The sequence below is a fragment of the Aythya fuligula genome, chromosome 1 (genome assembly GCF_009819795.1).
Source record: "Aythya fuligula isolate bAytFul2 chromosome 1, bAytFul2.pri, whole genome shotgun sequence".
NCBI lineage: Eukaryota > Metazoa > Chordata > Aves > Anseriformes > Anatidae > Aythya > Aythya fuligula.
In genome coordinates, this window is record NC_045559.1 from 100,386,632 (window position 1) to 100,402,995 (window position 16,364).

The 16,364-nt window shown below is 34.0% G+C and overlaps 1 protein-coding gene across 2 annotated transcripts in view; it reads left to right on the top strand.

Moving 5' to 3' along the window:
* Positions 1-16,110, top strand: part of GBE1 (1,4-alpha-glucan branching enzyme 1) — a 177,852-nt gene extending 161,742 nt beyond the window's left edge. The window contains exons 15-17 of one of the 2 annotated variants that reach the window (XM_032191794.1): positions 4,958-5,075; positions 6,790-6,852; positions 14,346-16,110. In XM_032191794.1, the coding sequence (XP_032047685.1) occupies positions 4,958-5,075; positions 6,790-6,852; positions 14,346-14,402 (238 nt within the window). In that variant the 3' untranslated portion in view covers positions 14,403-16,110. The remainder of the gene's footprint in view (positions 1-4,957; positions 5,076-6,789; positions 6,853-14,345) is intronic. The other variant, XM_032191787.1, reaches the window with a different exon arrangement.
* The last annotated feature ends 254 nt before the right edge of the window (positions 16,111-16,364 follow it).

The window sequence follows — 16,364 nt, forward strand, 5'->3', positions numbered from 1 at the left end:
TATTTTACCAGAGTCTGAGGACTGGATTTGTCAAAATATTTCCAACTCATTAAAGGCTTTTAGTTGAGAGTTTTTATCTTCTGCAGTCATTGTACATGTAGCTAATAAACTAACCGTACTAAGAAGCAGTTTAACACTCAGCATCAGATGGAGTCAGCCTTGGTTTTCATGTGCTACACTTAAGGATGATGGTGAAGTTACTAAATGCATCCTCATTAAAAACTTCAGTAAATCCTAGTTTAATAACTCAAATTTTTTCTGTCTTTTCAGGCAAGGGCATTAGATAATAGATATGCATGAAAGTGTATGGAAATCATGTGAACTCATTTATGCCTAAGAAGAGGGAGAGCACTAGAGTGTCCAATACTGCTAGCATTCCTTTAATATTAAAATCATAGTCACTGGAAGCCTCAGCATTTATTTGCATATATTTGTCTTGTCACGACCACTTCTTAATGATTTTGCAAGTGGTAAAATCTGAAAACATGTTGCTTTCACCAGTATTTGTATCTGCTGAAACAAGTTATTTGTTGCATATAGGCAGATGTGTTGATTTGGAAACTTATTAATTCATTATAAGTTTGGATTATTTTTTCTGGGTTTGGGGATCTATTTTGTAAGTCCTTCTTGAATAATGCTAATATAACTGCTTTAATTCACCGTCTGGATTGAGTAAGAATATAATTTTTCAGCACTTCAGTGTTACACTGGATTCCTAATGATTGAGGAAAACTTTTTTTTTTTTTTCTTTTAATCTACTATGATATGAATTTCTATTTGAAAGAAGAAAGCCATCTTGTAATTTCTGTTTTTAGAGTAGAGTTCTGGGTCAAAACAGATACAGCACCTTTTTAACTTTTTCACTAAGAAATTTTGTTTCTTCTTTTCACTTCTCCATGTTTATAAAGCTTATTTTTGCTGTAATGCATAATGTAAGATTGCATGTGGAGGGTCTGCTCTTTTTGTGAGTACTGGAGGATCTTTTGCTTCAAGAATATATGACAATGAATTCTGGGGCAGGGTAGTGGGATTTTTTTCTGCATTCTTGCAGAACACAACATCCCGCATGCCGTGTCAAATGTCCTAGCTAAATATCTCTTGCTTTTTGTGCAGCTTTTGCTAATATATTTTGAATGGTAACTACATTAAACTATTTAATGAGATGTAGTATTCCTGAGAAGAGATGGTCTTCTGTATGCTGTGTGCAATTATGACAGTATATACACGGTAGCTATTTCTCTTAGAAAATACTGAAAGAGTCTTTATGGGAAAGTTGTTTGTTTTATGTAAGGAAACATACAAAATAAACCACCCAAAACTTTCTTTGGACACTTCCAAACAAAGCATCCAGGAGTACCTTAGCTTTTACTTGGCTGAGTAAAACTTTTAATCTCTGTGTATATAATGAGAATGAGTAAATTTAATCTTGTCGTAAGGGTGTTATTTCCAGCTTAAGTAGGTGTGGGATCATGTCGGTGTTAGCTTTTGCCGCTGTAACTGGCTCAGGGCAGCCAGCTGATCCCAAACTTTTTAAAGGATCAAAAGCTTCTTCAAAGTGTTCCCATGTCTGTTGTCCATACCTTTCTTTCTAGCCTCAATTCACTTTCTGAAAGTTTCTATATACAGACATAAAGTAAGTGTTTCAGCACAGATTTTGATCCTTTTTGATCTGTACTTTAGCTTTGTCCAATCTGTATTTCTAGAACCATATCCTTTTGCTTTTAGCCAAGAAATGGTAGCAAGGGATAAGAATGAAATCTTTACTAGGTATTTTTATATATTGAGAAGTATGGTGAAACATACTTCACCATACAGGTGAAGTTTACACCTGACTGGTTTACATATGAGTTGAAAAGAAAATAAATGTTTATGTACACACGCGTGCTCTATTTGCATGGCTGGAGAACACCAGAGAAACAGAGGTATGGGTGATTAAACATTTAACTGTACAATAAAATTTAAACTATAATGGTGTCTAGTCCTAGCTTTGAAAACATTATAAAATGTGGATGTGTAACAGGATGACAGTCTTTTCATACACGTTTGGTTATCCTTCCTCTGTTTCCAGTTTTGCTCAGTCATGTCTGGACTTCCTACATGACAGGATACCCATCAAGTTAGATAATCTGTGTAATAGGAGTTGTGTGTAATACAGAGGACCTGCACTTAAATATCTGTCATGGATCAAACACATTCAAATAAAATTATGTGAATCAAACCAGACCATACAGAGGACTGATTCTTTATAAATACTCAGTAAGCCTTAAATAATTTTGAAATTGGTCGGTAGAAATTCCTATCTGCTCTTTGGCAAAGCTCCTAATTATGCAGGTCTATCACACCCACAAATAATACTGGGATCCTTTTTTTCACCACTAAAGCTTGAGGAACAAAATACAAATTATTTTATGGTTTTCATTTACTTAGTAGTATTTTACGTGTGATTAAGCATACATAAGATTAAATTAGAAATTTGTGTTAAAATATATATTTTTTAAAATACCATAAAAACATAGTAACTCAGTAATTAATGTGGTTGATAATGACACACGTTCCACTTCCAACTCTATCTGTACAAGAGTTCATTTCTTTTGCTGCTATCCTTTACTGTAGCTGTAAGTAAATTTAAAATCAGAGCATCAAACTGAACAGAAATCAGTCTTTTTTTTCAGTCAGGGTACAGGCTAGTGTATCCAACACTCTGCTGCTGAAACAAGAGAGGCCCCACTGCAAAAGAAAATACCTCTATTATGTGCTTAATTAAAATGCATAACTGTTTAATGCTTTCATTATGGTAAACTTAAATGCTTGTAAAATTCTGAAATGTGAAATGTAGCTTTTCTGTGAGGTTTAAGTTGGAAGGCAAATGGGCTTGTTTACCAAACAAAGTCTTTTTCCTGAGGAATATCTAATTTGTGGAGATCTTAGGATGCTTTTGACCCCATTATTCAGGATCTGGTTAGCAGTATTTATGCCAAATCATCTATGTTGTGAGGAGTGGAGAGGCAGTGATTGCTATAGAGCATTGCTAGACATACTTTTATAGCCTGGATTAAGGAAATGGGATAATTTGTTTCAAAATTAGCATAGCTATAACAATTGCATTTGATGTAAATAGTTTTAAAGGAATCATTAGAGATGTCAGGGCTTTCAGCAACATTGATAAATTATTAAATTTAATGTATAGTGTAGATCACAGTAGCAAAGGATGAAATGCTTGAGGGAGACATTCGTGTTCATACAATATGCAGTGGAATTGTAGCAGTCCTTGCTGATGCTGGATTTGAAAGGGTACCAAAGAGAAAACTAGGAGCTGTAGTTTGGAGTCTGGTTTGATATGTTGTGCATGGTAACAGATGAATGGTATGTTGGGCGTGTTTATAAAATGAAAGGGGGTGAGGGGAGTAGTGCACACATTGAGTATTAAAGCTGATTAATAAAGTATAATTTTTCTAACAAAATACTTTTTTAACAAACACTTACATGAAAATGTTATTAGAGAATGCAGTGATCTTCTGTTTCTCTCTTTGGTACCTTCCCTCTAGAAATCAAATACTAACATGGCAGTCATTGACATTGGTCTCCTTTGCTGCAAATAGTTCTGGAGAAGACACTACTGAATGGCTAATGTTAAGAAGCTAATTGAGCGCTTTGGTTTTCTTCCCTCTTCTGTACCTGTATTTCTTTTTTCTTACCTTCTGTCAGCAAAACCTGTGCAATCTTCTAGTTTCTAATCACAGGTTAAATTTGCACTTCTAGTTTAGGCATCTTTTTTGTTATGTCATGCTTCAAATGAACAGTTTCTTGTTGCTGGAGATTTAAATCAGTAGGGCTGCTTTACTCTTTCCTAATTCTATTAAATACAAGCCCTAGCAAAACAAGATTCTTCCATAGCTTTAAATTAAGGAAACAGATTGTGGATAATAGAATGTTTATTTCCTTCTCTGTATGTTTTGTTTGGTTGGTTGGTTAGTGGTGGTGGGATAGATTGAGTCTTTCTGTTATAACTTCAGAATGGTAAAAGACGTTTTAATGATACCCAAGCAAGAAATCCAAAGGTACTTAAATTAAAGGGTTCTAAATAGCTTGTGCAATCAACATCTACAGCTGAGGTGTTCCAACAACCTTGAATGTTGCCTGTGAGAAGTCCAGAAAATCATAAAACATTTAATTTGTTGTTGTCCCAAATAAGAAGTATACTTTTGTGTATTAGCTCTTTACTTCTTTATTTTCCACCTTATTTCTGATTTTCTTCTTTTAAAATTATTTTCTCTTATTTTTTGTTAAATCTGTTTGAATCCTTATAAGTATGTGTGCAGGTAGTCCTACTCATTGTTAAAATGTTAAATAACATGCCATTTTAGCAACTGCAGTCAGAACATTTGTTTTACAAGGTCTTTTATTAAAAATAACCTTCCTTTTGTTCCTCTGTGTTATAATAACTCAAACTCTCTTCTGAAAAACTTTCATTGGAGTTGTAAGGTGTTTTTTCTGTAAGAGCATATACTTTTCCTATGGACACTTGATCAGATTCTTTAATTGTTAAACAGTGACTGTAATTTTTATGGTTGTTCACAATTTTGTTATGTCAAATCAGCCACTCATTTTGTTTAGTGTTGCATTTTTAGTCTAGAGCATTACACAAATTGCTGTGTATATTACTACTGTAATACTGTAAATTTATCTCTCACTGAAGATTTTAGTAGAGATGAGAAGGAAGTTTCTTTACTAGGAATCACTATGCTAAGATGAAAATTTCAAGACAAACTGTCACACAGTTTCTGTAGGTTCTGTATGTTTTCCCACTCTTTTCTTAGGTTGATTTAAAAATAAAAACAAGACAAAAAAAATTAAATCCTATATATTGATGTAGGCTGAAATATGTTTCAACAATTCTTTCAGTTTTTCTGTCCCATTTAACAATAAATTGGCATAGTTCCTTAACAGTTTTCCGTAAGTATAAAATCCTTCTGGATTCTGATGCTTCAGAATATGGGGGACATCAAAGGCTGGACCACAATACAGAGTATTTCTCTGAAGAATATCCTCACAATTATCGACATAATTCACTTATGGTAAGTAAGACATTCTGTTTTTATCTGAACAATTTTTGAAGTTCTTCGGAGAAGTATGGAGCATATTCTAGGAATATTTCTGTGTTGTTTTTTGTTTGTGCTTTTTTCTGAAATCACCCTTTAGATGAATATAGGAGAGGTGATGCCATGATTTTATTATGACCTATAAAGTTAACTGACTTTCCTTTTTTGACATTACATTTAAATGTGCATGCCCTCTTGCAGTACAGACACAACATTCCTTGCCAAACAATATGCATGAAAACCTTCTAACATGCTTTTGAATTGCCATTTTGAACATAATCATTTCCTTTATTTTCATGTCTGAGAAATACCATCTTCATGCTTTATTTGTGAATAGAGTTCCATAGAAACTAATTTTTGCATCGCTTTCTTAATATCATGTGCTGAACTCCACAAACATGAATAAGAGCAAATCATGCATTGGCAACTGGCTACTTCCTCTCCTCAGTTTACAGAAAAAAAAAATGCAACATAGAACAGACCTTCTCTAGTCCCATCAAGAATTTCCAGTCCTAAACTATCTTAAATAATGAATAAAGACTTTCCCACAGATCACTTCAGGTAATGTGGGAGGCATATACTTGCATATGATTTCTGTTAGCTGAGGTGGTGACTAATCAAAACCAAAATAACTCCTTTGTCATTACTCTTGAAATCCTAATTACTTACTACAATTAACAATTTATGAATTTGTTACTTTCCCATTCATTATATATGTGTATACATATACACATACATGGGTATGTATGTTCACAAACTCAGAGATTAAGATTCAAAAAGACCATGAATTAAGGCAGAGTTCACTGAAAAAGTTCTGAGAACAGTTAAGTTGTTGACTAGATTTTCATATTTAAAACATATACGTGTGAAGGGGTGTGTGTATTTCTATACACAGGTATAGCTGTACACAGAAATGCTTGTACATACATTACATTTGTATTGTAACCGAGTACAGATACAGAGGATCTCTGCACTGGATTGTGTGTGCCACTCTTCCATGACAGAATGGAGAAATCAGTTTCTGGTGTGACGTCTTAATGTGTCTCACGAGATCTATATTCCTGAGAATTATTGTAGCTTTTAATCTATCTCACACTTGCTTTCACCCTATTTCATTATATTCAGAGTACTGACATTTCTTTTGTTTGCATGTTTTAAAGTGGTTTTATTTCATGAAAAGAATTCTTGTGCTTTTATCATGCTTGGCCTAAAGGATCTTGGGAACATTTTTTTAATGTCGGTATGTGACAATGCCTTTATAGAGTAGGTAAGTATCTATTCTCATTTGCACAGTAAGAAACAGACCCTGAGAGTTCATTCCTGAAGGTTATACAGCAAATTAATGCTCCCAGAATTCTTGCTTCTTGTGTCCAATTCAAATACATTGCTTTAGTGATTAGAGAGCATCTTAATTATCTGCCACTAACTCAACTTGTGCAAGGCTATTAACTAATCTAGAACGTATATTTCACATTTGGACTTTTAGATGACGAATGCAAGTCATTCAAGACAGAAAAAATGCAACAATATGAAGATGTGATTTGTTAGGAGCATGTAGAAGATAAGGCATGTGACAAGCAAAGCAGCAAATGCATTTTTGCAGCATAAATTGTGGCATGGCAATGGCACTTCCGGGTCAGATAGAAACCCATCAGAATGGGTCATGATAACTGTCTTTTATATCCTTCAGCAGTACAATTCACAGACCAGCTTCAGTCAACAGCCCAGAAGATGCCACAAGCACCACATAAAGGTAAAATGGTAGTACAAGGACACAAAGGAAATGTAGCTGGGGAAGCACTCTGGAAAACCAGACCAAATTTAGCAAGATAGAACTCTAAGAAACAAAGAACAAAAGCTACAATAAATATCTGCAACTGCTATTTTACAATAAAACATTTTTTTTATTTACAATAAAACATTTTTTGCTTTATTGTAAATAGCATTTTAAATCCTAGTTCTTAGATGATCAGTCATCCTTGAGAACTGCTTTAATCTTACTTGAAGGTTATAAAATCCAAGTAGGTGTCTTCTTTCAAGTTTCTTTTCAGAAGATGTATGGCAACCACCTCAGTGAACTCACACAAATTTTTTACTTTTTTTTTTTTTAATAATTATTTTATTGTACTTGCATAATGCATAAAACTTAAGTATTTAGTTTCAAAAAATTTAGTTCTTCATCCACCATAGAACTCAAAAGATATATTTTTTTTTCATGGTGACAGATGCACCTCCCTTAAGGTGTGTTAGTAAACACTATCAGCAAAAACAGGCCCAGAGTACTATGGCAAAATCACATGCAATAATTCTGCTGCTCAAGTCAAGCTTAAATAGTGTACAAACATTACTAAAATAGGAGATTAGATGTGACATGAGTCATTCTAGAAATATCACCTAATAAAATAAAAACACAAAGTGATGGTGCAAAATAAGAAGGGAAATATGAAATACCTGGAGCGAAGAAAACTGGATGAAGCTTTGTAAGCGCTGCTAGGTATTGCACTGAAACATTTTGCTGATGAACAGATGATAATTCGTGTTCTGTTTAGTAATGCTGTAAGAAGGCCAGATTTCAAAATCATTACACACACCCTGAAAACTCAATAGAAAAATGCACCAAAATATCCATTGTAATATGACTGATCTAAATAGTGATTATAATCTAATTTTTCCATTTCTCTGCTTGCTCTGGTCTGTATTGTTAACAAATATATTGCAATCTACATAACTTTCCATGTCATCAAACCTTCTAATAACAAGCCGTTAACTTCTTTGCTATTGTAGAAATTGACTTTTTACCACAGTTTTATTTCTGTTTGTATTTCCACATGATACTCCCCAATAGTCTTTTTTGAGCCATGTTTTATGAAAGTTCTGTACTTTTTCAATGCTTGTATAAACATTGTTTTGTTTTAAGTCTTCCCATTTCTTTACAGGTAGTAAATTAAATGCTGTAGATGCATTTCAACTCCTGTCAGATCCTAGTGCCCCTTTATGTACAAAGTCATTTGTTGATAGCTTTCTTGATTGTTGGACCTGAGACTTAGACCAGGTGGGGGGAAGTGGGATCTGTTTTAATGATATTCATTGTTCCAAATGTTTTATCAGGCAACTGACTTGGTTGAATTTTACTGTAAAATGTTGTTTGATATCAATGTAGTACAAGTAACTTAAGTATTTTTTAACTCACAGAAGTAAGGGCTTATAGGGAAGCAGTGGGTTTTATACTTTGTATCTCCATAACTCAGTAACAAAAAGGCCAAATGTAATATTGTAGAGTGTTTGTGTCATTGGCAAAATAGTATGCAGTTTATTGTTTAATGTATTTCAGTTTTTATACATTTCCTTTTTGCCACCTTTCTGCATACTTCTTTCCAGTTAGCTCCAGTTAGCTAAAAAATAGATGCTGAAATACACCACTCCACACTGCCACCCTCCCTCCCCCCTAATGAAATAGAAATTGTGTGGCTTATTTTAAGAATATCCTTATTGCTGGGTTGGGCTTTTTAACCTTGGCCATAATGTATAATATTTAATGTCAAAGTTCAACTTCCTGCTTCCATGAGTCTATTGACAAATTAAAATATTCACATACTGAGATGATCTAAAAGCTTTTAGTGACCTTAGCTTTGAAAATAGTCATTTGAATTACTTTCTTGATAAGGATTTATGTATTAAATTTTTAGGGAGTGATGTAGTCTTTAACTGTTTCCTCTCCTTCCATTTACAGATATGCAGAATATATGAAAGAGTGTTTGTAGTTAGAAAGCTAACTGTTATAACTAGGGGAATCAGATAAGATTCATAGTAGCAAGATCTTTTGTTGTTTTTACCTCTTGATGATTAAGACTTATAGATTCAGTTGCTCATTGATCATTTGACTTCTTAAAACAAACAACAGCAACAAACAAGTGTAATGTTTCCAAAGTTAATGTAGTCCAATTTCATTCAATCTTTCTTCCATTCACATTTGTCTTTGTCATTTTTTGTTGTTTTTTAAAGCACTCTTTCTTAAGAAAAAAATACAAAAGATAATAGAAATTTTAAGATAGAGCCTGTGCAGTATATGGAGATCTTTTGCATAAATGAAGCAAGACAGTCTGAGAAATGATTTTCTGCATATTCATGCTTTACAGCTATAAACTGAAAAACAAATTGGAAGAAAGAACTTCACATTATTTTAAGCATACCTTCTTTTTCACTTGCAATGTCTAGCAAAATGAAATCTGAAATGTCTGTGGTTTTGTATAACAAATTATAGTCAGAAAGGAAAAGCTATCACGTATCCTATTCATTGATGGTTAATTATATTTTCAGAATAGTGTCAGTGTCTGACAATTAGTAGTGATACAGAGAAGACAAGAGATAGTCCAAAGCCCTCATTTTAATTAAAAGTTTGGGAAAATGTTGGCACAGGCTCTTGTGACATTGCCTTCTGCATCCACCAGCTGCAATATGCACTATCAAATATTTTTTCTGCAGTGCCTGATCTAGCTCTGAGTTCCAGTAATTCTCCCATCTGTTGCAAAATGACCTTGAAATGATTTTTAGGACTTGATGTTTTCCAACCCTCAAAGTAGGATGAAGGGTAGTTCATTGCAGTTCCAGCCAATTTTAGTTGTGCTTGCACCTGGTACTGAATGCAGTCTGATGGATCAGAAAGTAGAAATTGTCCTTTGTAGAACTTCTTGCTTGTGGATGTGTGTGTGTGTGTGTGTGTATATGTATATATATATATATATATGGAGATTGCTGCATATTATGGTCCTCTCAAAATATATAGAGTGAGCTTCATGCTTATATGTTCTGCTATCTACAGATCCTTCCTTTATTTTGTATTCCTGTATTCTTTATAGCTTTTCTAATCTCTTGTTTCTTGAAATTATCTGGATGTTTACAGGGGGAAAAAAAAAAAAAAGTTTAAGAAATAAGCATTTGTATGGCTGAAAAGCATCGTATACATTCCTGGCAATAGTAGCAATACCATTTTTTTCCCCTATTGTGCAATAGCCCACCTGAATGGAATATGATTTTGACATAACACAATGTGTAGCAGGCTGATAGCAATAAATGTTTTCATGCATGTATTGGAGTATGTAAACTATATTAATGCCAGAAACCCTGATCTATAAGGAATTTTCCCTTTTCAGTGTGATTGCCTTACAGTTTAAAATGGACAAGTTTAAATTGTCTGGTTTTTTTCTAAAACAGACCTTAAAGACAAGTCAGTTGTCAGTTCTTAAGTGACTTTTATTTTCATAATTGTTAATTGAAAGTCAACACCTTGATAACTGTTCTATGTAAAATTACAAATGACAAGAATATGCATGCTGAACACAGCAATAAAAAATAAGGAGCTACTTGACAAACTTAATTACAAAATAGAGCATCTGGCAAATAAGAGAATATGGGTTAGTAATGAAGGAATATAAAAGCAAGTTGTAAACTACTAAGAGCCTAATCAGAGAGGTTGAAGCCTGGCTGAAGCTAAAAACTAGCTAGAGATATAAAGAATGGCAAGATGGGAGTTCTGCAAGTGTACAAAAAGTATACAAATAGCAGAAGAGCTTAAGAAGAAACACAAGTCCCTTGACAAAGGGAGGAGTCAAACATGATAGGTACTCTGGAGAGAGCAGAAGTACTTAAAGCTTTTTTTTTCAAGCCTTGGTGTCTGAGGGCAAAGCCTGCTCTCAGACCCTTTTGTGTGCCAGTACGCTCCTGAAATGAAAGAAGCAGCAGCAGAGCAATAGGTTAGGGACACCTTAAAGAGGCAGGATAAATAGGATATACCCAGGAATCTGGAAGGATTTTGGTAGTGTGATTGCAAGGCTGCTATCATCTGTGAAAAATCACAGTTGTCAGGGAAAATTTCTGACAGCTGTAGTAAAGGCTCTAGTAAAAGCAAAAAGGAAACCTAAAGACTCTGTAGGCCAGTATGCTTTTTTCATTAGTCCCTCGAGAGATCGTGGACTGCATCCTCTTGGAATCCATATCTAAACAAGTGAGAGGCATATGAGATGGGTCAATCAGAAAGCCAATCCAGATTTAGCAAAGGTAAATATGCCTGATTAATCTGCCTGCTTTCTGTGATGAAAGGACTCTAGCTGTGTGCATGAGGTTAATACAATCAACACAGTAAGACTTCCAGCTTTGTCTCCTACAGCATTCTTATCTAGGAAGTACAAGCTGGATTTGAAGCTTGTTTTGCAGGTTGAGAGCTAGTTGGACTGCTGCAAATTTAGTAGTCAGAGAGTGAATGTCCAGCTGTTGAAAGAGTGCCCTAGGAATTGCTGCTGGGTCTGATACTGTTTGGAGTCTTCAGCAGCAACCGTACTGATGAGACAGCAAATGTGTACATGACACTGAATTAGTATGAGTTGTGAATGTTACTGGTCTAATCCAGATGTATCTTGATAAATTTAGCCAATAGAAACTTCATACAAATTAATGAAGAAAAATTCTGCAGAGGAACGCCATGTATCAGTGAAGATTAGAAAATCAGTATTCTGAGTAGGAACCCTAAGAAAAAGGACTGGGGTTATGCTGAATACGAATTTAAATGGAATGGAGTTTGTCACAGGCCCATAGCATAGTAAGTTAAAACAGGTATCTTCATTAATGCATTTCAGTGTGTTGAAATTATCTTTAAAATTCTTTAATATAACTTGGACTTGAGTAATTTAAAGACTTAAACCAAATATTAAGAAAGTGCGTAGTGCTTTACCTCAGAAAAGAAAAAAGAAAAAAGTTGCCATTTTTTCAGTATTTAAAGATGACAAAAGAAGTTGGCTTTTATTTTTTATTTTTATTTTTATACCATGGATAGGGCATAGACTACTCAGCACACCAATGCTGCCAGACTGCTGAAGGAGTCCAGTAATTGCAACAAGTATGATGGCCCTTAGTCTGGGTGGAAGAGGAGTATCTGTGGCTAGGAGGAAATCAAAAAAAGGTTGGAGAAAATAGAAATAAGTGGGGTGTGTTTTCACAGAAGTAGTAATTAAGGTGATGAAAGAACGGGAAAGGCTGAGGGAGCTCTGGGATTTTAAGTGTCCTAAGAAGGAGCAGAAGTGAGAAATCTGGGCTGAGAAGGCTGAAAATGTTGTTGGTTCCTGGACAGATAGTCTTCCAGATGTCACTTTATCTCAGGAAATATTAGCAATATTTGCAATATCTTTGGTCACGTTTTTTCTCCCGTCTCTCACCCAAATGTTATGTATTCTGTCTGTTTAAACAAACAGTAAAGCCAGAGTACATACACAGTGGTATTTCTGGAAATACTGTTTAAAAAAAAAATTGACACGGAAAAAACATTTGTAACAGAAATTATCTAATGTTTGTGTAGTATTTTTTTTCTTTTAAAAATTTGTACACTAGTGGAATGAATATTTAACTTCAGATGGAGAGAGTCCTTTGTTTTGTCGCTTTTTGCATGCAGTTTTATTTAAGCTTTGGAGATGCTTAAAATGGTGAATGAAATAAATTGATAAGATTAGGAGAGAATGCCGCAGTTGGCTTCTCTATGATTTTGCAAGAAGCCTAACAAATCAATAAACACTAGAACCCATATTTAATTGCCCAGACGTGGAAAAACACATGGCTAATAAGGTGGCAGTTAAATCAGTTTGTGACAAATCGTAAATATACCTCTTATCAATTTAAATATATTTTACACAAACTCTGAAAATGTGCCTAAAACCAGTTCTAAAATTCTGATCAACAGTGAACTGGTGTGATGATTCCATGCTGTTCTCAGATTCTCAGCTACAAGTTGACTTTAAAGGAAATGAGATAATTTATTCCTCCTAAGATCTGATATATTATTGACCAGAATATGATTAAGAATTGCTGTATCCTGTGTTTATGTTAATATTTGTTGCCTTAACTGAAGTAGCTGTTTACACATTCTTTGTTAGGAGCAAATAAGAATAATTTTCTTTCCCTTTTCATGTCATCATATAAACCCAGAGCACTGAATTTCTCAATAAAGAATTTGAAAAATCTCTCCTTTATCTATACGTTCTGAACTAGTTGACTTCATTAAGTATTTCCTTCACTGCACATATTTGTAGGAGCTATTTATCACTGAAACCTTAGGGGAAATCATTATGTTTGCTGCCTTTCAAGAAGCATTGGACATGGCTCTGTCTGGTTCAATGAAGATCAGCTGTTCTTTTCCTCCTTTTCCTAAAGCTCTTTGCTTTATTGCTTTATTCTGTTTTGAAAACTATGAAAGCCTTTCATGCCATCAGGCTCTAGTTTGCAGATAACGTAGTTGAAATTGCACAGTCTTAGACGTTCCACAGGGATGGAGGGTACTGTAAAAGAGGATGTTGTCAGAATGAAGCCGATAATCTTCAATGTTGTGTTATCTTTTATAATTGCATTTTTATTGACTTGTTCAGCAAACACATTCATATGCTTGACAATTGATGGAGTACCATATATCAAGGTAATTGGTAGGTAGTACATATCAGTCTCATTTTCAGATTGTGACTCTACTTTGCTTGGAAGAAATGTCATGTAAAATATATTGCCATGAGCTTTTTGTGATCTATGAGAAGTCTTTTGATTATATGCGTATCTTTTCATGGTAATAAGGTAAAAGACCATAAAGCAAAATGCAATAGTGTAATGATTAATTTGAATCTGTATATAGTTTTTAGATAAAGTTTTATTGCTCAGACACTGAAACTCCACAGGTGCCAAGATGGAGAATACATTGTTGTGTCATATGGCTTGTATTTACCTGTATGAAATGATATGATGGACCTTGGGGCAACTTTACTTCACAGCAGAAGGGTGTTCAAATGCTGTTGTAAAACTTGCTCATTTATCGTTATACAGTCTGTTGACTTAGATGTTCTCAAGCTTTTTAAACTGGGCATTGGAAGTCATATGAGGCCCTCTACCGGTAGCCTCTTTAAATCTATCAAAGTAAGATTTATTAAAAAAAAAAAAAAAAAAAAAAAAAAAAAGAGGAGAGAGAGTGCAATTAAGATGTCTTTTAAACGTTTAGATTGTCTTGTATGATTCAAGTGCTGGGGACTAAGCAATTAAGCACATTTAAAATGTGATAGTATGACCTGCTAATGCTAAATGCTAAACATCCATACACTGCAAATATGAGAAATTATGAATGGTAAAGTATTTCACACGTGTTTTCACATACGCTTTTGTAGAAATTGAATCCTGTGAGGTTTGTGGTTTTCTCAGCTCTTCTTGTTCTTGTCATCTTTTTACTAGGTGTACATTCCAAGCAGAGTGGCTATTGTGCTTCAGAATATGGATAATGCAAAATGAAGATCTCTAATAATCACCGAAGAAGCAAGTGATAGAGGAAGTGCTGATATGGTGTACTAGTATGAAGTATAACAAAACTAGTTCTAAGAAATCTTTCTGAAACCGAATGTAGTAATATTATCTGTTTAAAATGCAAGATTAATATTCACATGTAATTGCAGAGCTCTGGGTTCACTAGAAACTGTTTTGGAAACCATTATGAAAGAAAGAAAAATGTAGTTCTGGTATTAAAAAATTAGTCTTTAAAATATTGCAAAGCAGCAGGTATTGCTAATTAAATTACTGTTTACAGTTTTATCAGCAATAACATCTTAACAAGCATGATCCTGCTCCAGTGTTTATAATGTCTTGCAAAAATCTTTTTTTTCATAGTGAATTCAAATGTTCATTCAAATGTTCAATGCATAGTAGCTTGCTTAAATAGAACAGCAGTTCTTGGCTGAAAGGCAGGCTTAATGGTTTGTGGGACCTAGTTTGAGGCTCCTCTTCAGTGAGGTCCAACATGGAATTTAAAGTGTTTATCCAAATGGATGAGAAGGTCCTTAGAGTAATGTACTCTGCCATTTTTTATTTTATTAAAACTGCACAAAAATGCTAAACATCCAAATGGGGAAGCCAATTGACCGCTGACCTGCTGAGACCATTGTGTTGCTTACTTGCTCAAATCACTTAGTCTGTGCACCTCACTTGCTACAGCTGAAAAAATGATAATTATTATATTTAGATGGCTAAAATCTCCAGTAAAAAGTGGAATGATACTCCACTGGAAAATGTTCTTAAGATATAATTATTCCTGTTGCTTTAATTTCAGTGACGTCAGGACCTCGTAATACTGATTTCATCATTTCTAGCACATGCTTTCAGTTTGGAACATGAGGTGGTTCTTGCACTTCTATAACTTCTGAAATGTTGCTTATGGTTTGAGAAGAAACAGTCTCAAAATATAGTGATCAAGTTTTTTCAGTAAAATCAAGGTAGTTAATTGTTGGAGTGCTGCTAAGATTATTCAAGTGAGTTCTTTAATAAGCTAGAACTTGTTTTTGTAAAAAGTAAGATTCTTTATATTTGAAAATGTATTGCAGAGTACTCTGGAAAATTCATACCAAATTAATGAGACATACTTTATTTTTTCTCCACTTTTTTAAAGGCACACTAGAATTGGTTACGAAATTAATGTCTTTTTTTTATAACTCTTCAAGTAGCCAAAGAGGAAGATGTCCATGACCATTTCCAAGTGGTGTTGTTTTATTTTTTTAACCCAGTTTTCTACATTGGAATAACTTTTCAGTAATTTACACATCTCTTCATAGTTCTCGGAATGCTTACTTCTACTTTGATATGGCTTACTTCTTAGGCAAAATAAGGGAGATGATGGAATATTACAACATGATGGAAAACAGTCTTTTCGCAAGGTTCACACTGAAAGAACTTCATGAACATCCTGTCTGCTATATTCTTTATGACAGAGAATTCTGTATTGCAGAAGAGAACTATAATACTGTCTTCTATTGTGCTTCATTTTCCACTGTACCAGTTTAATCATTGCTTGTTAGTGGGCTAATAAAAGCATTCCCAGACACTGAGACTTCACAGGAAAATACACTGAAGTATTTTAGCAACTGGAACTGATAATCTTTTTTTTCCAAATTGTTTTCCTTGTAGTGAAACAACAAGCAACTTCTAATATATATGCTATATTTACGTTATATTGATCTAATGTTTTATAGGTCTTTTTTTTTTTTTTTTTTTTTTTTTTATATTGGCAGAAGTTCCAGGTTTCAAATAGTAATGCAAGGCAAGAACCCTTGTCACAACTTTTTTCAAGAGAAGGAATAATGCATGATGTGAAGTATAAACTATGTAAAATTACATGCAAATAAACTGAGGACTATAAAACCAAGGCATTTGTGATTTTGATTGCTTCTACTGTAAAAGATTGTGTAGTAGCCTTAATACTGGACA